This window comes from Pholcus phalangioides, unplaced genomic scaffold (genome assembly GCF_987345545.1).
Source record: "Pholcus phalangioides strain wild (caught in Gottingen) unplaced genomic scaffold, Ppha-v1.0 ptg000042l_1, whole genome shotgun sequence".
NCBI classification, from domain to species: Eukaryota; Metazoa; Arthropoda; class Arachnida; order Araneae; family Pholcidae; genus Pholcus; species Pholcus phalangioides.
This window is the reverse complement of record NW_028301628.1, coordinates 8,834,385-8,862,146: the sequence shown is the minus strand read 5'-3', so window position 1 is coordinate 8,862,146 and position 27,762 is coordinate 8,834,385. Positions and strand designations below refer to the sequence as shown.

General features: G+C 35.1%; 1 protein-coding gene across 1 annotated transcript in view; it reads left to right on the top strand.

Annotated features, from left to right (window-relative positions):
• LOC149064434 (uncharacterized) overlaps positions 1 to 27,762 on the top strand; it is a 46,186-nt gene that overhangs the window by 1,726 nt on the left and 16,698 nt on the right. The window contains exons 2-10 of the mRNA XM_089255190.1: positions 8,103 to 8,542; positions 10,094 to 10,795; positions 12,168 to 12,405; positions 18,479 to 19,694; positions 21,328 to 21,374; positions 21,526 to 21,637; positions 21,899 to 23,056; positions 25,530 to 25,770; positions 25,889 to 25,958. Of these exons, the coding sequence (XP_089111316.1) occupies positions 8,266 to 8,542; positions 10,094 to 10,795; positions 12,168 to 12,405; positions 18,479 to 19,694; positions 21,328 to 21,374; positions 21,526 to 21,637; positions 21,899 to 23,056; positions 25,530 to 25,770; positions 25,889 to 25,958 (4,061 nt within the window). The 5' untranslated portion in view covers positions 8,103 to 8,265. The remainder of the gene's footprint in view (positions 1 to 8,102; positions 8,543 to 10,093; positions 10,796 to 12,167; positions 12,406 to 18,478; positions 19,695 to 21,327; positions 21,375 to 21,525; positions 21,638 to 21,898; positions 23,057 to 25,529; positions 25,771 to 25,888; positions 25,959 to 27,762) is intronic.

The following is a 27,762-nucleotide window of genomic DNA, read 5'->3' as shown; positions in this document are numbered from 1 at the left end:
AAACCTATGGAGACTTACAGAAGAATGAACACACATCCAGATAGAACCTGTTTATTTCTTGTTTCCTTGGAAGTAACTATCTGTGCAATTATGTACTTTTGCCATTGTTAATAGACCTACAAAGATATGAAGGCTGATCGCGACCTTTTTTTCTTGTTATATCCACCAGTGCCTTTATTGCTGCACTTCTTCTTAACCTGATTATCGTTGCCCATTAAGCAAATTCTTTTCCGAGGCAAAAAGCACATGGGGGTGATGAAGTTACTGGATTAAGCTGGTTGTGAAAGTATCAGAATGTGATACTTTGACTAGTAATCTGGCACCAGGAGGGACCTGTGCGTCCTTAAATGTCTGCATGATTCAGTGAGACACTAGCGACCAGGTCTTTGAAAGGGATCTAGGATAAGAAAAAGTAATCATGGATTAGTCTTGAGCAATTTTTATTATTAGGTGTCTCCAAAACCTACATGTAAACATTGTTTCTTTAGGCGGGAAATATACTCGCAGCGTTTTTTAAAACATGTGCGACCAGTATTGGCCAATATGCATCTAATTTCAAATTTACTCCTTGAAATTTAGCCGAGGAGTAAAAAGCTCTTAAATTTTAGGTAATTTTTTAATAGAGTTATATCTCACTGATAAAAGATAAATAAATAAAATAACCCTTCATTTAACAGAAATACCCCTTACAATTTTGAAGAGGAGTGAAATTACTCTTTAAAATTATTTTTTCGGATAATATTGCTCGCAACATTTTAAAAACATGTACATGATTTGGTGATTGGGAAGGTATAAATAAGTTGATAAAAATATTCATTTACAGACTTAATCCAAGGTAAATGGGATTAAGACCACCTTGGATTAATGACTAAACTGTTAGTATCCGAAAAGCAATACAAAACAACTTCTTAAGGGGAAGGGGTACCTACTCTTATACCAGTTGTGTTCTTAATTCATTACACAATCGCCAAGACCCATTTATAAGTGAAACTGACAGGGGCTCATTGGCCTGAAAGCCAATATGAATGGGTTTTTTTTTTCGATTGTGAACTATTAATTTACTGAAGAAGAGCCTGTAAAAACTTCTAACCCGGAAGGCTGTCAAAGAACCCAGTGTAGACATCAAACCCCCCCCCCCTTCATCCCTGTTAAGACCCATTTAAGATAGAAAGTACTTAAGTTTTGTAAAAAAAGTGAGACAAAATTAAAGAAAACCCATCATTGGTGGAAGACAGAGGTCTTGAAACAGGAATTTCGAATATTTTGAGCACCTCAGATTATCCAGAACTTCAAACTTTCAAGACCTGAATTGTCCAGACTCTACTGTATTTGAAATGTTGAATGATCAGTGTTTAATTTAGTATAATAGACTCGATGATTCAGTCATTCATTAGTCCTGTGTTTCTTTTAGATGGGTATTCTTTCAACATAAAAACAAATGTGTGTCTGTGCACAGTTTTATATTATTTAAAGTTATTCAAATGAGATTTCTCAACTTACTTCCAGTAATCCGTCGCACCCAAGTCTGATATGTGCCGACATAAGTATCATGTCAAAGGTGTATCTACTCTCTGGGGAGAGACTTTTTCCAATAGGAGATCGGCTCAAATTTGTCCTTAAAAGTTAGAAAACCAACTTCAGCCAACCACCAATGTGCCACTAACAAGGCTCAAACCTGGATTGTCATGATTAGAGTCTAGCATGATGCCCACACTATCACACAACAGTGCTCATCTAATCTGCGAGAACAAATATGTTTAGTGCCCGACATTTTTGCAATAAACCAAGAGTTATGGTAGCAAAAGTAAATGTGAAATTTGTGTTGTTCGTAAACACAAAGGATCCTAAAATGCTGTGAACAGATGAAGTTAAAATCAGCCAATTCAATAAATTTTTTTTGAGTTCAGATGTTTCATAATTTTCCTTTGTCTATGACTCAAATTTCTTGGCATGCTGGTCTTCCCCTCTGTCATGCCTGCTAATGCTGTGAAATACAGTGTTACAAGTGTAAGAAAATGAGTTTGTGTGTGCAAGTGTTTTGCAAGGCAAGCAAAATTTTTTACATAAATTCTGACTTAATATATGAGGTATTTAACATAATAAAAGTGTACAAGTAGTATATGAAACAACTAGATGAGGATGAGTCTGTAATAGGCTTTGCGGGAACAACTGTAGTACAAGGCTTGACAAATGCAATCACCTGAAAAATATATGTTGGCACCACACAAAATTTTTCATGTGTTATGAATAAATTGGAGTCTAAGAATAATGTAAAATTTTCAGAGTTTATGATCAGTAAGTCTCAATCCACTCCGAGAGGGATTACAACCATAGCTTCCATTGTAAATATTGTTTGCCTTGATGGATAGATAATATCACCCCTCAAATTTTTTTCTAAACAATTTACGAACACCCTGTATATTTTAATTCATTAGAAAGGATTTTGAGGTATAAAATGTTATAAAACTTTCTTTTATCCATTTCAAACATCTATAGGCTTATGCCATGTACATTACAAAATAATTTTTTTAGTATACACTAGAGAGCCTGACAAATTAAAAAAAAAAAAGTAGCTGCCAGTCGAATTTAATTAGGAGCCAAGCCTATTGGATAAGGGGCTTGGCAGGCCCCTCTTCAGATAGTCCTAAAGCTGTCCAAAATAATATTCTGAGACCTTATAAACCCCTTTGCATATTAGTGGACATGATTAGATAAATTTTGTGTTGCCCTCAGACCAGCCATCCTTAGGGATGTGCGGTTGCATTGGATAAATGAAAGAAATAATTTCAAAATTGATGAAAATTCAGATGAAAAAAATGGAAGTGTAAATTCAGATGAATGAAAATAAATGAAAGAAATAATTTAAATAATTCAGAATTTATGAAAGAAATTATTGTTACTGTAAGTGTAAGACAGCATAAATACGTTATTAGGGCCACACATACACTCAGAACACGCATTCCGGCATGTGCCGATCTGCTATAAATTTCTTAGAGGAATGTGTACGAGGTGCATGTACAGTTAAGTAGTAGTAATACTGATTGTTCTGCAACATGTGTTGCAGATTTCAACATATTCTACTTTGGGGGAGTCTGAGGCAGGGCCGCCCTTTCAGGATGCGAGCCCAAAGGCATCTTAATAATTTCAGTTCACCTAGCATCAATTTTATATATTCTGTGGAAGAGGTGAATGAAAAATTCAGAAAATAAAAATCATTAAAACTTTGGATAAATGAAACAAATAATTTCAAAATTGATGAAAATTCAGATGAAAAAAATGGAAGTGTAAATTCAGATGAATGAAAATAAATGAAAGAAATAATTTAAATAATTCAGAATTTATGAAAGAAATTATTGTTGCTCTTGTTTTTTTGTGTTTGTGCTGCCATTTGTCGTTGTGACAAATTTTCAATCAGCGTTACTGCAGAACAGTCTGGAAGAATTTTAACACATCAGCAACAGCTACTTTAAACATGCTTCTTTTCCTGTTACCAATTGGCAACTTCATGTTTGAAACATTCATTATTCCCATTTCTCATTTTCTTTCGAAAACCATTCATGGATGACAATAAAACTCCTTAATTGAAAAAAGAAATGTAAATATTCTGCAACCTGTCAGAAAACAAAATCGTGCACTGTAGGGTTGAAATGATTTATTTGCATTTCTTTTTTTTTTTTTTTGCATTGAAGTTTACAACCCAAATTTGTTTTTGTATAGTTTGAATCACAAAGATGGTAGTTGTGTATTTACAAAGTAATAATACTTCAATATATCTATTTTATATGGTATTTTACGTCCTCTTTAAGACCCTGTATAAGGAGTACGATTCGGAATATATTTTTAAAAATATTTTTCCCAGTTTTCTATAGGCTTCATTAATCATGGAAAAAATTATCAGCTCAAAATAAAAATTCATGCATTGTAGGGTTAAGAAAAATGTAAAAAACACTATTACGGGAACTTTTACTGCAGAACATTTCCAGTCAGCTGAGGGCTCGTTGCAGAAAAATGCAAAGCATTCTGCTTTTGGGCTCAGACATATAGCAGTATTGCACCAGACACCAATTCCAAGTTTTCAGTCACCATAGTGCAGGGCTGGACCAATCATAAAAAAAATTAATCGTCAGCCAAATTCTTAGGAGCAAAGCATGTTTACTTTCATGAAAACCAGTCCAGAATAGCTTTTTTTCCTTGGTTTTTCGGTGACTCCCCCCCCCCCCCCACACACACACACACACATTTTGGTAGATACACTGGCATAAATTTAAAAAAAAAGAAAATTGCTTTGTCCTCTTAGTTCAATTTAGTAATCATGAGGAAAAAGATTGTAGACACCAGTACAAATTTTGTAGGCCACCTGGTATTTGTCAAGCCATGCTGTTGTGACTTGGTGGCTGGGATGTGTCAAACCCGGTTTTGCACCATTTTTATGTTTCCTGCATTGTTCATGAAGTGGCTGAGCTATATGAGCCCAAAGGTCAGTTAGAAATTCTCTTATATTTTGGATTTTAGTGGTAATAATCATGGCTTGACAAATCCATGGTCACCATGGCAATTAAAAAGTAGACATTGTTCAAGTCTGAGGACAACAAAAAATTATTAGAAACCATATTAGCGTGTCTTTTTTTTTAGCATGGAAAAGGGTCCCTAAGTCCAGGAAAAATCAATGGGTACACTATTTTGTACCGGTTTTGTATGGAAAAATGTTTGGCACCCCCATGATATTTTTCTAATTCCTACATTTTTTTTCGATTTGCAAAGTCCTGGTAACCATAGTACAAGGGTGTAGTGAGAAGAGGGCAGCCTCGTCCATCCCAAAATGCAAGGAAATTTGTGTTACAGATGCTGCTGCCTGTCATCTCCAAAGCAGAATATGTTGAAAATTGTGATGTGCATTGTAGTACAATCAGTGCAGAACAGTCATTAAGAATTTTACGAAAAAGGGTAGTAAACACTATTATGCAAATTTTTATCTCTGAACATTTCCAGTCAGCTGAGGGTTCATTGCAGAACAATGCAAAGCATTCTGCTTTGAAGCCTGTCATGTGATGATTATGCGTACCTTTTTACCAGTTTTGTCCCACTTTTGAAAAGAAAAATTCTGGTTGCAGTAATATGTTTGATGATAATTTTTGTTTTATAATGCTGTTATTTTGAAATCCTCTATATCAATGTATATTACTCATCAATTTATGCATATCAAATTATTGTCATGTATCTTATTACCTATAGCAGGGCTCCCACTCGTCCTACTTTTTGGTAAAATGTCCTACTTTTGTCATACTTTCTAGTTTTTGTCCTACTTTTTTACCGCGAATCCTATTGACAAAATTTGTGTAATTGATTTTAATGGAGCAGCAAATCATTGATATATTGCCAAATATTACAAATGCTGAAGAATGCAATTAACGATTCTGCCAAAGCAGAAATTTATCATTTTTAAGGTTATTTGGGGTGGGGGGTGTATTTTGACCATTTGGTTGATTAATGTTTCATTTTGCTTAGTTTGAGTGTTCAACAAGTATAGTAGTCATTAAAAACTTCTGTCTGGATGGAAAAAATAATTTTGTATTTATTACTTCGTGGTCTTGGACAGTAACTAACATTCAAAATTACGGTGCAAATAGGTGAAACAACAGTTTGCATTTCAAAGCAGTTAGATACATAGGCCTATTCTAGGTTTGGTGATTCTGGTGCTACCCAATAGCATTCAGTTGTCTTCTGTATTTTTGAGGCATGAAGAGGCATAGACAATATTTACAATGCTCAGCAAAGAGCTAGAAATGGAAGTGCTTCATTTGTCAACACTGGCATTGAACAGTAAAATGTGAACAAATCCCTTTAAAAATGATGGACAACGCAGTAAAACAGGTTCACCTTGCCTTATTTACATTGGATCTTGTAATCTACACATTTTGCACTGTGCTTGTGAAAGTGGTCTCGAAGGAGCGTCATTCTTAAAAAACATAAGTCTTCAAAATTTGCTGTGCCTTGTCGAAGGGAGTTAACAAGCTCTGCACTTTGGAAGACTCCAAAAAAAGAATGTAATATATATGAGGAGAGACAGCAAAGAATTATCTGTGGTTGCTAGTACACTGTTTTTGCCAAAAATTGGTTTTGTAACCAAGTAATTTATCATTTTGCTTTGGCTTGAGTCAATCTTATAGGATAACTGAAATAGTGCTATGAAAAAAAAAATTCAAAATTGAATTTTTTTTTTTTTTTGGAAAAAAAAAATTTTTTTTAGGGATTTTTTTCCATTATGCTATGGTTATGTTGTCTAAGGGGTTACCCTTCTCCATCCTACTTTTTATTCCTGCGTTTTCCTACTTTTTCTCATTTTTTGAGTGGGAGCCCTGCCTGTAAAGAAAGAAAAAAAGAAACAGCAAAATGTTGTTCTCCAGTTTTTAGTTTTATTTAAAAACTGAACATTTTAAATGATTTAGAAAGTGACGTATTTTCCTCTTTCATTGAGGAGTGATTCTTTTTTTATACATCAAAAAGGCTTCCAAAGCACGACTTTTTCCCTAAATAGACATTTTTGAATGTCACTCTTTAAAACTGTTTCCATAACAACCAGGAAGGGACTTTTAATTAAATTTGCATTTCTGAAACATTTTTACTTTTTCGTCTTTCCTTAGGAATTTTTGTTTGCAAGACCACAGATTTGACATTGATATTTGTAATCCATTATCAAGTTGTTTTTTCTTTTCTTTTAAAAAAAAAAAAACAGATGGGAAACTTTTAGCATCAATAATATAATTTAACAAATTGCTTGTGGGTGGGGAACCCAACATATTTCGTCCTTTAAAAATGCTAGAAATTCTGTTCAGTGTTACCTTCCTCAATTTTCAATCTGCCAAGCAGTTTTATATCAATTGAAAGTGTCTAGACATAAGATATTCTTTGAAATATCCTCAGAATTCTGAAGTTGGTTTCCATTGTAAGAAATGCAATCCCTAATTTTTTTTCTTTTTTTAATTGAAATTAATAGTGGGGGAATTGTAACCCCATAAATCTTTTTTAGGCATGGGCAGCTGTAGATTGATACTTACTACATTGCATATGCTGCTCATAAATATTCTGAGTAACTTCTAATGAGAATTGAAGTATGTCACAATGTGCTGTGTATGTAACTGTAAATTAACCCTCTATGGTCTCGTATATATTTCAATATGGCAAATAGATGTCAAAAAAAAAATTATACCTATTTCTTTTCTCAACTTTTTAAATATTTTAGGAAGTACATCTTTTAGTGTCATTTTGGTACAAAATGTGGCTACATAATTACAATCCTTTTTATCTAGAAAGAGATGATCCCTTGTTAGTGTCATTTTTTGAGAGCTGCTGAAATTTTACTTCAGAAATTTATAAAATTCCGCCAAATTGAAGGGATTGGAAATGAAATTCAAGGAAGCAACTATTCATCTCTTCTAAGCAAGATTTTATCTGTTTATTGATAATATTAACATCAAGGCAAACTGTATATTTTACCCTTAATCAACCATTTTAGCTAATTAATGAATGCACTCTAATCAACTAAATTGCTGTATTGGTTACATCAATACAGCAAAAAATACATTTTTTCTTCAAAAAATATGCTAACAGCACCTATTTACATCCATTTTGTAAAAAAAAAGACAATTTTTCAATAGATTTTTATGGGTGAGCGGTAGAGGGTTAATACTGAAAATTTAGCGCAGGGTTCTTAACCTTTTTCAGTTGTGACCCAAAATCAACAGGATTCTTAATAAACAGAAGCCCAATGGGGTTGTAACTTATAGGTTAAGAACCTCAGATTTAGCATATAGTAGATATGCACATTAGTGCATTGTGTACATTGTGTTCACACACAATGCTCAGGTAACTTAGGACCTCTTAAGAGTGTGGAGTCCTGATATATATATACTCGTTTTGTGTTCAGAACAAGACACTCTCGATTATTTAATTGAGATATAAATAATTTATAACTCATTCTAAAACAAATGTACTTTCCATAGAGTCTTTTTGGTTTAAGAAAACAGTACTACAGAGTATATGTTCTAGAAATTTCTTTTTACATTTTTGTCTTTTTTACATTTTGTCCATATATTTCTTTATAGGCATCATGTAGTGCAAGCGAGGGATTTAATGCATGTAGCTGTCCTCATCTTCCAGAAGCATTTTGCGACTTATCAGCAAAGCATGTCATTTGCAAGAGCCATCTCCTGCTCTGCACAGCATTTGTTACTGATGAAACCCAACTGAGCTTGAGTTGGATGTAGAATGTCCTCTAGTGATTTCAGTTCATTGGTTTCTGCTCCTAACTCTGTATCCTCCCCATCCTCTAATCCCAGCAATTGCGAGATCAACTCTGTTACCTCTGAGTCACAACTGGAACATCAGATGCTCGTGGATTCAAAACTTGACAATGAAAATGATGCAAATGAAGGTGCCTCCTTTGTTACAGATGCACCAAATCAAACATCCCAAGCAGATATTAAAACGTCAGATTTAGAATTGACATCTGAATATTCTTCTACACCATTCGGTTACATATGTGGTATGGAACTCTTTTTATTTATTTTGTATAAATTTTACTAATTTTAATATTCCTAATTGCATGATAGTTTTACTCAACATTCTTCAGTACCATCTGGTTGCATTTTGTAGGTGTTCTTTATGAACAACTTTTGATATTACAGTCAGCTCTACGAAATTGAATATCAACGATTCCAGCACACAATAGCTGATTAAGCAAGGTAATCTGATTATGCAGGGAACAATTCAATTTTCATTATACAACGTTAGTATAGTTTGTATATTGAAAACTGATGAAGGATCAATATTGATGAAGCTTCTCAAATAAATCAGCCATCAAAAATGAAAAGAAAATTATATTTAATTACAATGATCACAATACCTACGATTTTTACTTTTTATCAGAAAAGTTAGCACCCTCTTACTTCAACAGAGAATAAAAATAAAATAATAAAATGAAATAATTACATATTAAAAACATCTTGAAAACTTGGAGGCCATTATAGACTCTCAAATGTATTTCTTTTTTAAATCTCAAGGCCGGGATTACTATTGGGTGCATTTGAGCGAATGTAACCAATAGGGTTATTGGTTGTTTTTTTTCAAGTTATGGAAAAGATTTTTTATCAAACTTTTATAATGTAATCTGGATCTTAGGAACATATTTTCAATTAATTGATTATGTTTCATTTAATAAGAATATTATGAGTATTGATAGTTAAAGTCTGAAGTGGAATATTTGATTTTAAGTGAGGCAAAGTGGTTGAAATTGACATATTTAGTGGAGAATTATCTCTACATTGTCTCTACATTTGGAAATTTGGTGCTGGAGGATTATATACTTTATCCCAGTAGCTCCCAAACTTTTTAAAGTGTGATCTGGCCCTCTCCTGACCAAAAAATTTATCAGCGACCTCCTACACAGTCTGACCATACGTCCCAGTTTTCCGCTAGTAAATGTGCTGTCCTGAAATCACTTTTCAGAATGTCTGTTTTAGTTTTAATTAGGTGATATTGATTTTTTTAATATTATATAAAATACTGTATTTATTTTGTCTTTTGATGTACTTGCTGTTCCTTATGCAAGATGGAAATGTAGTGAGATGTATGGTCCTTGATTTTCGTGTACAGGGTGATTAAGAAAGAATCATCCGATTTCAATGTGATTTTACGCTTAAAATTGACCATTAACAGAAATTGTTCATGAAACGCAAACACTTTCCCCCCCCCCCTATAATTTACATACTTGTCATTCTGTGTTTTTAATTTACAAGAATAAACAGTTTCTTTGTTCCCACCTAAAACTGCCACCCAGGGCAGTTGCCCCCCCCCCTAGTTCCGGTCCTGTATCATCTGTCTTTTTTTTTTGCCTTCTGCAAATAGCTGAAGACAAATATAATTGAAACAATACAATTTTAGCTACAAAATTTCAAGTGTTTCATGTTTGTATGCTAAATTTAGTTTCACATTAATTTATATTTCAAGCCATTCATTTTTTTTTAAGTTCAAAATATTGAAATTCAGTAAAAATATGTGCAGGGACTATAGTGTACAATTTTCTCATTTTTTCCAGGCAACTCCAGGCAAGCAAGTCTGTACCTTTTCACTTCAGATGGAAATTTTACTCCCCTTTCGCCTCATCAGATGCTGGACATAAAAGATCTAGAGAAGGGGGAGTCTTCTTCTGGAGTAATACTGTCTAGCCGTTCACTGAGCAATTCCAACTTGTCAGTCCCTTCTAACTCTAGTCCTAAACCTTACATGACTCTTCAACTTAGCGAGACCAAAAATGATAAGATGATATCTGGATTCGATGGGAGAGTTGATGGCCTGTCCCCACTGTCTGTCATTGCTGTATCTGCCTATCAAGACAGTGGCCATCCTAGTCCCAATACACAGAGTGGCATACTTTCTTCTCGCAGCCATCAGGTGCTGAAGTATTCCCAAGATGGTGATGCCATGCTCAGTGCTGTGAATTATAATGAGAGAGATGTGCTGGAGGAAGGAGGTTTTGATGTGCCATCCTCGAGTGCTTTCAGCTCACTGGATGGGCTTTTAGGAACTAGTATAGGAAGTTCAACTGCATCTGGAATGCGTTTACCTGATTTACTAGATGGGGAAATGTCACAAGGAGCTTATATTGAGGCTGCACAAGAATTTCAGTTGTCTCCTCAATCATTTTCTGCTGCCGGAGAATCATTTACTGTGAGCGAGAATGCACCAATCAGTGGTCTGAGCGATGCTAATGATGTTGGTGCAGTAGCGTCAGCATCAAGTGAGTATAACCATCTCAAAAAATATGCATGAATTCAGCATTTTTTGTCATCTATGAAAAATTTATGAATTGATTTTTTTCAAATTCATGTTTTTACCTTTCTTATGGTGTACAACAGTGGTTCTCAAAGTGTATCTCACTGCTCCCAGGGGTCAAATTTTATCAGGATCATCACTCTGAGCCAAGGATGTTGATTTGCAATTACATAGCAAGCTGTAGAAATTGGACCTTACCTGACTATTTCTATAACTGTCATGAGAGCATCGCAGGTGTATGAGCTCAAAAACAAAAGTTTAAAAATGGCTCCTCTGGAAAAAGACTTCATTAGTTCAGTGAGTTTGGAGAGAAAACAATTAATTATTTTTATACCATCATACACTGAATATTATTCCAAAAAGGGAGTCTTTGGCCTTCATCTTAATGTCATGCGAGGGTCCATTTGAACTTAAAGAATCTAAAATCTTATGTTTAAGGGCAGTGAAACCACCAAATGCTTATTTAGAGAGCTAAGCGACAAAAAAAATCTGGGGTGGCAATTTCAGACAGGCAGTGAATTTTAGTAATTGGTGGTCAAGAGCATCAAATTTAAACAGAAGTGTGGTGAAATCGAATAGAGTCCACAGGCGGCGAAGCCATAAATCAGCCTCTGGAAACCACATTTGAATAAATATTCACTAAAACAAAGGAGACACGGGTGCACAAAGTTGGAGAACCATTGTTATAGAGGAACTGAAAAAGTGAATATAAACTTTACTATAAAATCCTTTTGAAACAAGCATTTGATATACTCCAAAATGTTTCACATTGTCAATAACTACAGTTTTTATATCCCTGCTGGATAGCTAGATATAGGTCTGCTTTAAATCTTTTATATTTTACTCTATTGAATGCTTATGCCACATGGTTAATTGCAGTTATTTTTCTAAACTCATCCCCCCACACTTTGTTTTGCGGCACCTTCTTTGATGATAAATATTTTTGAAGGGAAAGGAGCCTGCCTCTGAGGTCTTTGCTAGTTATGAAAAGTTCTACTCACCTTTGGTATGAAAAAACTACACACTCAGGAGTTCAGTTTTATAACTTCTAATTTCTTGCTTCCTAATACATTTCTGATCCAGCCAATGAACCAGCAAGTCATTTCTGATTGAAGCTGGTCTTTACCTTGAATAACAAAGGAGACATGTTGTAAATCTATGCATGCAAATATACATATAAGATAGGCAATACATATGTACATAACAATACATGTATGCAGTACATATATACATAATGCAGATATTCATAAATGTGTGTGATAGTGCGATTTGAAATACGTTGTAAATCTTATGTTATTGCATCTTTGGCATAACATTTTCCCCCATTTTCTTTTCAGGAGAAGCAAGCAAAATGGTTGAAAACAGCAGTATGGTTGTCATTGATAAGTTAAAAGTAAAAAACAATCGACCTGCCAAGGCAACCTCTCCTAGTCGTCCAGGCACACAGCCCTGTCCTACCTGTGGGAAAGTGTTCAGTAATTCCAGCGCTCTCACCAAACATAAGCTCACTCATAGTGATGAACGCAAATATGTTTGCACACTGTGTGCAAAAGCTTTCAAAAGACAAGATCATTTGTAAGTTTAATTTTTGAGAGGAGCCAATCAATTTTTCTCTTTGTTTCAAGCCTTTAATTGTCATCCTTCATTTAACGTGATAGTAAAAATTTGTGCTGTGTATAAAAGTTTATATTACTACATCAGTTATTCATTTCTTGTTCAGCCAAACTAATGGTCATAGGATTGACAGACTAACATTCTTAGGTGTTTCCCAAGGTACTTTACAGAAAGAGCCTTCAATCATTGGCACAACGCAAGCAGCATTTGTCATTTTAATGGGGCCCGTGGGGTACCACACTATCCTGCACATGTTAGCAAAGAGCTTGGTGGGCTATACTTTATGGTTCAACAAGAAAACCTGTAAATTTCTTCAAAATAACAGATCAAAAATCTCCCTGTGTGAAAGAAGACAGGAAACAATTATTATTTCTCATCAACATGAACCCCCCCCCCCCCCCACACACACACAAAATCAAAAACTTTCTTAAACTTGAGACATATTTTTCAGTTTGAAAGATTCCCCCTCTTTTTTCTTTTTTCCTGCTTAAAAATGTCGAAATGCACCAGTTTAAATCACTTTTTCCTGAGGTGCAGAGAAATAGCTGGCCATCATTTTTGAATGCATGTTTTTAAAACTATTGTGTGTGTCATCTTTATGTGCTAAGACGGACTACATGACAATTAGAAAACTCAAAGCGGGGAAAATAATTCAGAAGTGTATTTGTGGACTTTCAGCTCTTAAAAACATTTTATGCTTCTCCAAACATTCATTTACATTTGTAATTAGTAATTCCTAACCCAACTAACTCCTATGGATGAGTAGGAATCTTGATTGGTTCACAAGATTGTTTTAAACATGGTTTATAGTTTTTTAACCAAACCCTCAATGTCCTTATCAATATTTTTACAGTAAACATTACTGCAGGCATCCTGAATTCCATAATCCTGATCTTTTAAGGTCTCATGAGCAATCATTTTACTTGTAACTAGCAAAACATCCAACTGGTTAACTTGAAAAACGTACTTCACCTGCAGAATTTTCATTCACTTTTTTAGTTGGGAACCTTGAACAAAAGTCTGCATTGTTATGTCAATGTGTTATGGCATTTAATATCATAATCATAACCTTGTGAAAATAGTGTGTAATGTAATAACCTTGTAGCTCTTAAAGTCGGACATCCCTTCTCTGGTGAAAATATTGTAACCAGTGGTTTGTGATCAGTTAGTAGCATAAAATGTCTGCCGTACAGGATATTGAAAACTTTTTACCTCCTCAGAATATTGGCAACGCCTCTCTGTCAATCTGAGAATAATTTTTTCTGCTTTCAACAAAGTTTGAGATGCAAAAGCTATAGGTTTTTCTTTATATCAGAGAAAATATGCTATATTACTGTAATGATTCCATTTTGCAAAGCATTAGTTGCGAGTACTATAGGCTTCTTTGGATCAAAATGCATTAGAACACTATCAGAAATAATTTCATTTTTAAACACCTTGAATGCCACATCACAATTTTTATCCCGCTTGAACACAGTTCTTTTATGAAGCAAATTATATAGCAGATCCACCAAACTTGCGATATTTCGATTAAACCTGGCATAGCGAGTGATCAGACCTGATTTTACTTTAGTTACATTTTCAGGTCTTTCTGCATTTTTGATCGCTTCGGTTTTTTCCAAACAGGATGCATCAGTTTTGAAACCGAGATGAACGATTTGTTGCTCGAAAAATCCACATTTTGTTCTATTTAGCTTTATACCACTTTCAGAACTCGTCAACGAAAATATGTCTAAATGTTGTACATGACTACTCAAACATTTAGAAGCTATTACAATATCATCATAAAATACTTGCAACCCATCAGTACTCTGAAATACAGTCTCCCTGCATTTTTGCCGATTTGCAGGTGCACGTACAATGCCATACATCAACCTTGCACATTGCACAGTCACACTTTAGTGGTACTGATAGTTGACAGTTTTAAGTATTTTTCAGACACCTTCATGTGTATGTTTGCATCTTTCATGTCAAATTTTACAAAATATTTACAATTTCTGAATTCCAACAAGATATCTTCTATATTTAGAATAGGGTATTCAGCAATTTTTAAATACATATCCAGGGTTATATATATATATATATATATATATACACACACACACACACACACACACACACACACTTTATAGCCCTCACAAATTCTAATTTGACTATTTGGCTTAACAATTGGCGCAATAGGTATAGCCCAGTCAGAGTGATTGGTTTTAGATATTACTAGCTGATACCCGACAACGTTGCCCATCCCGTAAAAAATTTATGTACGTATAGCTTATTAATTATTTTATAATCAAAAGCATTTCTGCATCAAGTAAGAAAAAATTACTTTTATTTTTAAATATTTTAATTAAAAACTTGAGGCAATCGCTTGTGGATACACAATATTTTTTGTTTTCCCATCTGGTGTGTAGATGTATAAATTTTTGGGATTACCAACACACGAACAGGCGACAAAAAGCTGTCCTTGAGAAACACAGGGCTCAAGTAGGATGATACCTGCCACTGCTAACAACTGGCCTTGCACTTTGTTGATAGCCATGGCAAAAGTTAAATGAATCGGGAACTGTAATCACTTTAAAGTGAATGGCATTTCTTCAGTGATAATTGGGATAGGGCCATTCAAGTATTACATAAGCAGATTTTCAGCCATTTTTGACCACCTGTGTCACCACTTGTCAGCAAAAGTCAGGAAAACACTGACCCCCGCCCCCTTCCCCCTGTCAGCAAAATTTTGTCAGCAATTTAGAATATTTCATATCTTCAAAAAGGGGTGGTTGATGACATAAGCAACCTTCAACCCCCCCCCCCCCCTCCCGTCATCAAAAGTGAGCAAATCCAACCCCCCCCCCCCTCAATGCTGATGTAATACTTGAATGACCCCATACGTGGAATGAAGACGTCTTCTCCTTTGGCACATCCAGTTAGAATCAGTGCTTCGATGATGTAATTGTGCAATTTCTTCATGCAGAGTTTCTGTGTCTCCAAATTTCTTAAAAGCATTATAGGTGCTTTGACTTTGAGGGTCAAATTGTGTGGTGGCACACCCGGAATATCCAAAGAGTTCAGAAATTCTGCAGAATATAGAACTGTCTGCTCTGTGTCTATAACAGTGTCAACTGATTTGTAAGATGTGGAGTCTCCCAGAATAATATTTAGGATTTTTTCATTGATCTTGTTCACACTGTCATTTTTCGATGCCGGAATCGCTCTCTCACAAAGCCACTCATGGTTTCGGTGATTTTGTTCAATGTTTGGGAAGACTTTGTCTGCAAGTTCTTGATCTGAGTTTAACAACTGGCAAAATCCATTTGGGAATGTAATGAGTCCAGTGCTTGGGTCTCTACGGGAATTCTTCCATTGCCAAGTTTCATCAACTGACGTGAAAATGATTGCAGTGCTGAGTCATTTTTCAGTTGAACTCGCATGTTAGTGGATAATGATAATTTTTTAACTTCGTGCCAGAATGTTGATGATTTGAGACAAGCATTGAGTTCATCAGTTGGCGTTGAACATTTTTATTCCTAATTTTGTAGTCGTAGTTGTTGTCAGCGACGTCATACGTCCAGCTTGTGCAGCGAATATTATTCAAACGCCTTTCAAGCATTTTTTAAATTGAAACTATACCTCTACGATGGGCGGTTGATGAGATAAAGGCCGCATTAGCACTTACAGGATACCCTGTATATAGGCTAGCAGAAATACCCGGCGCTCTTTCCGGGTTTTCTTCAATTACTGGGAGGATTGGAAAAGTTACAAACTGTTATAAAGGAATAAACTGTTATAATAACAGAATTAAAGGTGTGACAAACCATTGTGTGTGTGTGTAAAGGCGTATATACATGTCTGAAACGCATTGTTGGAAACCACTATAACCAAAGTAAACGTTCCGAAAGTAATTGTTGAGGCCCTAAAGCCATTGTTGCCCATCAGTTTTTTGCCGATTTCGGGCATTTGCCCAGCTCTGACGAACTTTTAAAGTAGCCTACGGTTCAATCCCGGTCCTGTTTGGTATATATGCAAAATCTGGCGACGATCGGCCTAAAACTGTAGATTTGTATAAAGAACAGACATGCATACAGACAGACAGACAGACTTTCCCATTTATATGTAAGATTCACAAACTTTTGAGTCTATCCAATTCAGCTTCAACACATGATTTTAGAGCAAAAGCACAGTTCAAAATTGTAAATCTGACTCAATCTCGTAGTTTAACTTTCCTGGATGTTCTGGGAAAACATTGTCATACTTGTTAACCAAGTCTTGTATTTTCAATCTGGAACCAGATGTATTAAAAAGCATACCACACTTACTTTGACAGATGTTTTTCCAATCCAGCTTCACTCTATATAGTCAGTCTCTACTAAAAATTGAATCAAAATCACCTTCAATAATATATAAATCACCGTGAAATGCCTGGAAGAAACACACCTCATCCACTTGTAATTTTCCTAGAACAGACACATTTCCATCATTTGAAATCTCTCGCCTCACATCATTAGTTTTCGGCTGCAATCGCAAATCAATATTTTTATCGTAAGCATTCTTTGCCTGAAAAGAAGCAGCTTGCATGTAGCTTTTCTTAAAACATAAATGACAGGTAGAATTTATAAATCTACAATTTGGAGCAATGTGACCGGGCTTATTAAGCCTTGTACAGACCACTTTACACCCATCAGTATGTTTGGAATTCACATTTTCACTTACGAGAACATCACATTTACATCTGTTCACAATACTAAAAGATTTATTTGCTTATTGAAGTTTTTTTTTCCAATCTCCAGTGCTCATTCTATTCGCGCTAATGTTAATTTCATTTTTCAGATGAGAAACACTGCACTGAGCTTGTTTATCTGCCATAGCCTTCTTTACGATATTCTCATACTTTAGATTATCAGTTCGCAAAAAATATTTCTGGGTTGCTTCGGAATGTGTGCCATTAATAACTTGATGTCTGATTTCTTCCCTTAATTTTGCTTCTCATTCAAAACCACAATCAGCTGCAATACATTTTAGTTAAATACATAAAAAGTTAAATACAATACATAAAAGTTAAATACTCTGTAAATGTCTCCCTCCTTTGTCTGAATTCAAGTACAAAATTTCTGTCGTTCAGTTGAAATCAGCGATTTTGGTTGCAGATACGTCACTAACATTTCAACTATGATTTCTCGAATTTCAAGTCAATCGGCTGTTCGAGAAATGCTAAAGTCTTAAGCTTTATGTACAGAGCCGCTCCAACACAAGAAAGAAAGAAAGAAGCTTACCTTTTTTTCAACAGGTAATTCATAAATCCTTAATAACTTTTCCACATGATCTTTAAAAGCCTCTGAAGTTGCGTTAAACTCCTGAAAAACTGGAATCAAGCCTCACGTTTTTCTTCAGTTATCTTTTTCCTTCATTGCCACTGTTAAGTTGGAATCTTGTAGATCCAATGAATGTGCTGTGATATTCAACTCAATTTATTTAATAAAACTAAACAAGTAACAGATTAAAACATGTTGAACAGGAGCTGAAAAAACACAGTGAGAGCGCATTGCCTTCTTGGCAGATACATAAAAAGCATAGCGTCGACGCGCATGCCCTAATCAATGTCAGTTACATTTTCATACACTGAAATACACAACAAACCTTTCATATCAGTGGTTGCCAACCTTAATGACATCATGGGACAAATACACGATTTTTCACATTGACAGCTAGTGTGAATGTCCAAATTTATTATCGAAAACTGCTAATTCATCAACTGTGACAAAGAAACTTTATTTTATTAAGAAGTTTACTTTTCTTGGGTTACAAGTAAATGTGTGGTGGGTGCCACGATGCCTTTTGAGGGCTGAGTTGAATAATTTCATATAGATAAAAATATAACAATGCCAATGGTATAAAAACAAGTAGACTGAAAATGTTATGAATTTCTTCTGAAAATTTAATATAAATTTTTCCTTGCATCATTTTTCCATATTTCTGTTGGTCAGTGTATTTTATTAAATATTGATTTGATTTTTTTTTTTTTTTTTTTTTTTGTATGCCCTAGGAATGGTCATATGCTTACTCATAGGAACAAAAAACCGTTTGAATGTAATGCAGAAGGCTGTGGTAAAAGTTATTGTGATGCTCGTTCTCTCAGACGCCATAAAGAAAATCATCATTCCGCTCTTTCAGCACAGACTTCGGCAGCAGCTACTCTGACCGTCCCAACCATGGGAAAACAAGTCACTGTGATACCAAGTTTAGCACATTTAGCGAACTTTGGTTCCCTCCAGTCCTCATTTCCCGCCAGTGTCATCACCAGCAACTCGAGCCAGACATTCGCTGAAACTGCTCTTGGCAACAGGATCCAATATGCACCTCCTCCTCCGCAATCTTCCACCACTCTATCTGCTCATACATCTGTCATCAGCAGCGATAGCATCAGTAGAGCAGGAGGAAGTCCCATTGTGGGCTCCATCATTCCTGCAAGTGGATCTCAGCTTCAATTCCTCACATTCCAGCAATCCCCACCGGATCGACCAACTGTGCAATCAGTTGTCGCCACATCATCTGGAATTTCAAAACCTGATAGGACTGTTCTGGCTCCTTGGCAACCACAGACAATCAATACTGGTGCTTTACTACTTGCACAAAACTTGGATACCTCGAGGAGCCAAGCTAATGCTGCTCAAGTTATCACTGGCACTTTTGGTGTCTCATCAGATCAGGGTAAGATTACTGTCAGTTCTAATTTGCCATCACAGAGACCTTCACTCGTTGAAGATGCAACAAAGAGAGTTTTCGCAATCAAAACTGATTCTGAACAAAATTCATTAGATAGAAAATCTGCAAAACTAGATTTTGTGAACAGTGGTGTAGAAAAATCTGGTTTAGTTGCAGCGACAGCGGAGGAACTTGTAAATAGATTATCTCCCCTTAGTCTTGGCAAGCATGCAGGTAACAATATTGACAAACCACCTTCAAACGGGACTATCAAAAGACTGGTTGCAAATACCGAAAGCGAAAACAATCCCTCTTTACCAACCACTCCTACAGCCAAAGAAAATTCTGAGGGTCTTTCAATTGAAAGTCCACTACTACAGCAGTTGTTGAATCAACAGCAGGGCACTGAGCTTGGGAACAAGATTGCTCAGAGCTTTCCGGAACTTTCCTTCTTGTCATCTGCTTCAGAGCAAGAACAAACACAAACACAGCAGTTAGTATCACAGTCAACTGCGACAACTTCTGTACCAGAGACAACTCTTTCTCAATGGTCACAGGTATTTGATCAAAATATTCATTATAACTGCTTGAAATTGCATGTGAACAAAACAATTTCAAAATATATTATATATTTTTAATGAATATAACAAATTTTTAAGTCGACATATAGCAGGGCTGGACAAATCGGGAGAGAAATTTAGGCGCCAAACAAATTTCTTAAGAGCCAAGCAGTTTTATTTTCTTGAAAAACTGTCCTAAATATTGTATTTTGACTTTTCTGAGACTTAATGACCCCTTTTTCATGTTAGAAGGCATGTTGATTATGAAATAAAAAAATTGTGTGATTCTTAAAAACAGATTTACCAATTGTGTATAGAAAATTTTAGGCGCCAATGCCAATTTTTTAGTCGCCATGGCGACCTAGCATTTGATACTTGCCCATCCCTGTATTACAGCTGTTTAAATGGTTTTTGAAAGAGGTTAAAAAGTTGGAATATAAATCAAATACAGTGATACCTATGTGACCTGGTGCCTGGCATTTGTGCAGCCTGTATTATTGCTGCTGAAATGATTTTTGAAATAGGGAAGAAAGTTGGAATATACGTCTTTTTTATATTAACACTACTTTTTTCTACAGGGTGCTAATAGTCTCTGGGTTGGACCAGCCTAAACCAAATACAGTAATACTTCAGCTGACAAAGATTTTTTTTTTTGTGATTTTTCTGCCTCAGCTAACAAACATTTTCATTGATATGGACGTACTCTCTAATATAAAACAGCCATACCATGAGCTAAATTTCAGCGCCAATCATCATCAGAATTACCTTTACTCAAGTTCGGTTAATTCATGTCCATCTCGGAATATTTTTCCAGATGCCTACACTTCACTTTCTGAAAGTTTTTGAATTATTTCATATAAAATGTATGATTTTGCTAAAATAGAAAATGCATTTAGAAAAAAAGGAGCCTATGTTTTGAATGCACGGTTTCTTTTGGTGCTGGACTTTTAGCATCAAACTAAACAGTCTGGACATTGTAGGGGCTTATCTCTTCCATCTACATGCATCAAACACAAAAATGAGCTGACCAAACCACAAATAGATGGGTTCATCCGTGAATTTGACTGGGTTGCAACAACACGCTGGTGATGTTGTGTACTTCGTTATTCTGATCTTCAGCATCTCAGCTTCCTGTAAATTTTCATTTGTTCAGTTTTGAAGCTGTTTGTTTTAGCCTTCAGTCAGTTTTTCTTTTTCATAATGCTTCTTGATGTGGTAAAAAACTTATCTTTCAATTTCAGATAGTACCTAGAACAAATTAAATGATTTTCCATAGAAACCTATGGGTAATCATGTTTCGGCTAATGAAGATTTTGGCTAACGAATGTGATTCCAGAACGAATTGTCTTCTTTGTTAGCCAAGGTATCACTGTGCTGTCAAACTCTGTTATTACTACACCTTGACTATAACATCAATAATTGGTTGTCCAGACTGATTCAAATAGGGAGTAATAATTATGTACCTTGCTTATAATGGCAATGGAAAGCAACCATCTTGGATATAAAGACAAATTTTTCATCACTTGTGTTCTGTTTCTATGTATAATTTGTAATAATAATTTAACATTTAATTAATTTGAACATTCTTATAATAATCAGATATTAATGATCTTTTGTTTTCTTCAATCAGGCTATATATGCTGTGCGCAGTTCTATAGGAGCGAGTCGTCAAGCAAGGTAAGTCTTTTTGTTTCTTTTTTAAGTTCATTAATTGTTTTAAAGCAGTCGCATTGTACTTGCAAATTTTGTTAATTCAATGTATTTATTGTAGTTGTTTTTGTGTGTTGTGGTTATTCATGTATATTTTTTTCCCTTCTGTTCACTCCAGTCAAGAACCAAAGCCAGTTGAATGCAGTTTATGTCAAAGAAAATTCAAGAATACTCCTGCTCTTAATGGACATATGCGCTTGCATGGAGGATATTTTAGGTATCTTAAAAAGGTAAGTTCTCACTTATGCTCAGTATTTTTTTTTCTGGCACTGATCGGTCATAATCATGTTATTGAGAAGGAGAAAAATGCCCTTTTTTTCATTATTATTTGCGTGCTGTTTTACTATTTCTTTTGTTTTGTATCAGATTTCAAACAAAAAAATTATTAAATTATAAACACTGAGTAAGGTTATTTGAAGAGGATAAAAGTTAATATTCATATATTCATATAAGTGAACTGTTAGAAAAATATTATTTCCTTTTTCTTTCAGGACAATGATGGCAAAAAGCACGAGAAAAAAACAACCAGCAACAATGTCATCAGTGCCAGTAGCACCAGCACGGTGTCTTCCACATCATCACATTCTGTTCTCACAACTGCCAGTACAAATGTTCGAGCTTTAATTGAAGAGAAAATCATACAGAAACGAAACTCTGGATCTCGGAATGTGAATGCTGTTGCTGCTGCAGTTAAGAATGAGCCTGTTACGCCCCCAGCAGCTAAACCAGTTTTTCAGTTTAGTGATACCAGCATTCAGAACCACGAATCCACTCCTCCATCATTCATTGCGCAAGCGTCTTCTGTGCCCAGTCCTGTTGTTCAGGAGTCAGTGGCATTTCCAGAATTCCCAGTAACTAGTCAGGAAAACACCGAGCTTGATTCTATCACTCTTCAAAACAATGATTCAGAATTTGATCTTTTAAAAAATATTGATCTGAGGCAACAGTTTAGAGTTCCACGTCCACCTGGTGAGAAGCACAGGCGGCATTCAGATTCAGACCATTTTATTCCAGCAAAGAGGCCCTGCACAAGTCATACCAACAATGCATTGACTGATTTGCTGAGGCGCAAAGTCACCAAACGCACCACCAGAACAGGATCAGATCCCGGTGAATTTTTCCCATTTGACCTCTTCTCATTTACTGATATGCCTTCTATTACATCTTTCGATTTCTTGCCAAAATTTACTGATTCTGTCTCTACGGGTCAAAGTTCTCACAATATTTCATCTTCTGCGTTGGAGAATGATGATGATATAGCAGCTGTTGCAGCAGCAGGTGAAGTACCATCCTTGCCCGTTCTTTCTGCAGAAGACATTCCTGATGCTCAGCCAGCCATGATAGGAGTCAAAGATGTCCCAGACATTGATTCGGGATGCATAGTAAAGAATGTTTTCTTTGATAATTCAAATCCTAGCCTACCCATCGGACAACCTTTTCCAGACATCTCTGTCAGTGAATTAGAAATGATGCAACTTACTACCACAATAACATCTGCATTGACATCGCCACCACCACAGAACACAAATGAAATGAAAATGGAGAACATTCCTCCTACTGAAGACAGTAATGATGACGATGATGTATTCTTAAGTCCAACTAGTCTTCCAACAAGTCCTATGAAAGCCAAACGTAAACATAGACCAGAGGTAAGCAACACACAAATTCTTCTATTTTCTTTTAAAAAACGACCCGAAAAAATTTTCAAAAGATCCTTTTTCTGCTTACTTCTAATACTTTACCTGGATAAATCGTTTGGGGGAAAATGGTTCAAACGAAACTTTCCATCATGTATAATGTTTTACTGTTCTGGAACTCCTATATTAACCCAATCAATGCTGCACTCAGATTTTACCCAATCAACTCATATGATGTGACGTTCATGGCGAGAGGGAGAGAGAGAGAGAGAAATAAGGCAAGTACCTGAGGCACAGTTACAAAAGGATGTTATGCCATACGAATTGATTGGGTTGACTAGTAAATGTCTATGACCAATGTTCCTTCTCAGCTGCAAGTTTACATGGCCACACTTCCAAAATCACTAAACATAATATTTGATGTTTATACCACATTGTTCTCAATAAGATTACAGTACCCAGAGGATAATCTAGGCCTTATACTAGATACTCGATTAGCCAGGGTAAGCATGCATTTTGCCATCATTCTAATTTTTTAACCTAATAAAAAGATGAATTTAGTTCTGGTGCCTTGAGTCCCTGTGCTAAGGCACCAGAACTATGTGCCATTCCTCTCACACTCTCACCCTTTCCCAATTCCAGTCCCTTGTGTGTAATAAATACATGGGCAACAGGCTCAGAGAAATTTCTTAACACACTGCTAGAGCAGGGCTGGACAATTCTCAGACATCAGGTTGTCATGGCAACTAAAAAAATGGTATTAGCACCTAAAATTCTCTTTGTGTAGTTATTAAATTGCGAGCTGAGAGTAGCACAAAAGGTTTGGAATTTATAGCAGCATCTCTGCCAACATGACAGAGGGTCACTATGCCCTGAAAAAGTAAAAAAAACGTTATTTTTGGCCTTTTCTTTGGATAAAATTTTTCCTGGCCCCTAAATTTTTTCGCGGTTTGTCCAGCCCGGTGATAGAGTACACTTCATATATCTGCACTGGAGCCCAAGACAGTCACTGCATGTAATCAACACATGGGCAACAAGCTCAGAGAAATTTCATAGTATTTTCATCAAACTTTATTCATCCGCACTGGCGTCTAAGGCACCAGAACTGTGTGTGCCATTCCTCACACACACCCTGCCCAGTTGCAGTCTTTGTGTGTAATGTATATGGGCCTCCCGAGAAACATTATTTTTTTTTTATTTCTGCATGATCACTTGACCATATATTGAACTGTTTTGGACTGTCACATTGAGTATAATATACATATATAGGTGTACAGTAGCACTGAAAAGCCTTTTGATAACCGTAAATGTATCCACAAAATTTGAATTTTTGAAGATCTTGACTATTTCAACATTTATGAGAGTTTTACAATCTACTGAGCTCTAGTATTCTCAGTAGAAAAATGTCTCGCCAGTCTCTGGAAAGTTCGCACATAGCGTAGTTCAGTTTTTACCTTTTTTTGATCAGTAAAGTTTCATAACATTTTAAAATCAGTTAAAAAAAACTGATATTAGAAAGTTTGCATGTCATAACTTTAGTTACTCATCAAACAGGGTCAAAAATAAAATGAGAAGATTTAAAAAAAACGCCCAACATCTATATGTAGTTATTTACTATCCCCCACACTTTTTGTTTTTTTACAGAGAAGCAACAGCAATAGGATTTCATCATCACCTGCCGGGAGCAGGTGTTCTTATAATCCAATAAAGACACCAGCTGCCCTCTAAAGGACAAAGACCAATGTAGGATAATTCATCACCTCACAGACATTTTCACTTTCTTCTCATAAGAAGCAGCACATCTAATATATCACCACTAGCCATAAATTTTCTGTTAATATCAATTAGTTTCTGTTCCACTTTCTATGATTGACCTCTATCTGTTTTCATTTGATGTGTGGGATTAAGGTTTTTTTTTCTTCAAAGCTTTTATGAATCTGAAGCCATTCTTCTGTATTGAACATTCTTAATTGAATAAAATATATAAAATGAAAATGTAATAAAGTACAGGGAAAAAAGATATAATCCGGCTCTCATTTAAATAAAAATTGAATCAAGAAAAGGGATGCTAGGTCTACTTAAATTTATTTATTTTTTAATGTTTTGTGAAGGATGTTTTTATTTTTTATACCCATTATATTTGTGAGCCTGGAAAACTTCTACAAGAATTTCTACTTGCAAAAAAACTAGCTTTTTGGGCTGAGGAGGTATTGGACTAAAGAAGTAAGGAGTGTGATGCATCTAAGAAAATCAATCATGTGTGGTCAGTTATCAGTCACGGAGGCTTAAGCAGCATGTTAAGATAGCAGAAAGAAAAAAATCTGTTGTTTTTTAATTGTTTAAGTCTGATGAGAATTTTTGTTTTATTTACAAAATGACTAAAAAGAAGAAAATCTTAATTATATATTTCCTTAGAAGATGTGAATTATGAGGTGATATTTGAAATATATATTCTCCTGTAAGTTATGTTATCTTTCATTTTCAGCCATTATTCATACCGCCATATGTGAATGCATGTGGGTATACTAGTCGACTTCGATCTCCCCGTTTATGGGATCCATCTCATCCTGATCATAAGAAACTCAGTCCACCTCCATATACTCCACCACCAATGTTGAGTCCAGTACGTAGTGGCTCTGGATTGTTCTGGCATATCATTAGTAGCTCTGGAAATCTCACTCCAAAGTCAGCGCCAATTACACCAAGTTTTGGTTATCCTAGGAAAGGTAGGATATTCTTAAGGCCATTCGTTTCTGGAGAATTTTAATTTCTTTTCACAGACACTAGCATAATTAATTTTCTTTCCTTGGGAATCATAATATTTATTTCCCGCAATTTCTGCAGGAAGCAGCAGCGATGTAACTACTGAAGAAGAAGATACAACTATTGAAGCTCCAGAATCTGACATTTTGCCGTATGTATATTTTTATTTTAGAATGTCTCTTGTAGAGATGTAAAATTCTCGAGAGTAATCTTTCTGCGAATATTCTCTGGTAGGACTACTATTATAAATAACTTGAGAATATTCTTATAAGTTCTTGATGAGAATATTCTCCTGTTATTTATAATATAGTTACATATAATACCCTTGAGAATATTCTCTGAAAGGACTACTTTCATAAATTACTGGGAAATATTTTTATAGAAAATAATATGAATTATTCTGAAGTTATTAATAGCCTTCCTTATTATAGTTTCTTCCAGAGAATATTTTCCTCAATGAGAATATTCTTCAGTTACCGAAATCTTTCCAGAGAGTATTATCAAGAATATGTGTAATAACATGTATTATAATAAATAATCTCGATAAATAACTTGAGAATAATTATTATTTTTGATAAGAATATTCTCTAGCAATTTATAATAGTAGTCCTTTGAGAGAATATTATCTATGCCCATCTCTATTCCCGTCAAGAATATGGGAATATTGAAGTTGGTAGACCGCAATATTAAAGTTCGAAAGCAAGAAATTTAAACCAACAGGGCTGAATTGCACAACTTTTAGAGAAATGTGACTGATACAGAATTTAAGTATTTAAGTGTATGTGCATTGAAGAAAACAACAGTTCTGTATCTTAGAATGAAGGTGATTATATAAGAATAGCTTCCTTTATCAATCAACTTTGATTTAATTTCTTTTGTGTTGTGAACTTATTTCTGAAAATTGTATCTAATTTTAAAATGATTTTTTAAGGTTTTAATCTAAAGGTTTCTAAAATCTTTATAACCAAACTTTTAAAACCTCTCATCATGACCTGGAGAATATTCAGTAGTAGTTATACCAAAAATTGTTTTGTTGTAAATGTTTCAGGCAATTAAAACTGATTTATATTTCACAATATAAACAAAATTAGTAAAAAAATTTAAATTATTTAAAATAAAAATTAATATTCTCAATTATTCTCCAATTTTTACATCCAGGGTATTTATATATAGGTAATATATTTAATTTATTTAATGTTTTAATATTTTAATTTAATCCTGAATATATTTTAATTAATTTATTCTCAGAATATATTTAAAATTAAAAACAAGAAACTAGAGATGTGAGGTGAGAATATTCTCGTTCTCCGAGAATATTCTCACCTCACATCTCAAGTTTCTTGTGTTTTTAATTTTTTGTTATCTCTTACACACATCCTGCATTTCATTACGTACATACAGGGGGATGGCTAACCCCCTCCCTCCTTAGTAAAAAATTGTATCATTACATTGGCAGGAGGGCGAAGGTGCATGGACAATCTCCTCCCTCACTATATACAACCTCCATAACCCCCCCCCCCCCCCCACTTTTGTTCAAGAGTAGCCGGGATGTTACTGTATCTAGTTGTTTTCTCAGCCCTCCTACAATTCACTATTCAGACCTTGTCGTAACTATGATTTGTGTGTGTGTGTGTGGAAGGGGGGGGGGAGGGGCAAACATTATTTTGCTGCCACACCACTGTAAAATTCCATGGTTTTGTAACAGTGCTTTTATTCCCTGCTGTAATTTTCCGCACAGGTAGTTACCTCCCTCTAAAACTGGCTCTGCCTTGCCCAGTGTAGCCTCTTTTATTCCTTGAAATAAAGAGAAACCCCATGGCAAGCGATTTGCAGGTAATGAGATGAATGACATTTAGAACAGCCTGTTACTTCAGGTGTTCCAGAATATTCTCTAAGTAGCTTTAAAAAATTCAAAAGTACATTTATGCAAAGAGGGAATACTTTTTTTAAAATCT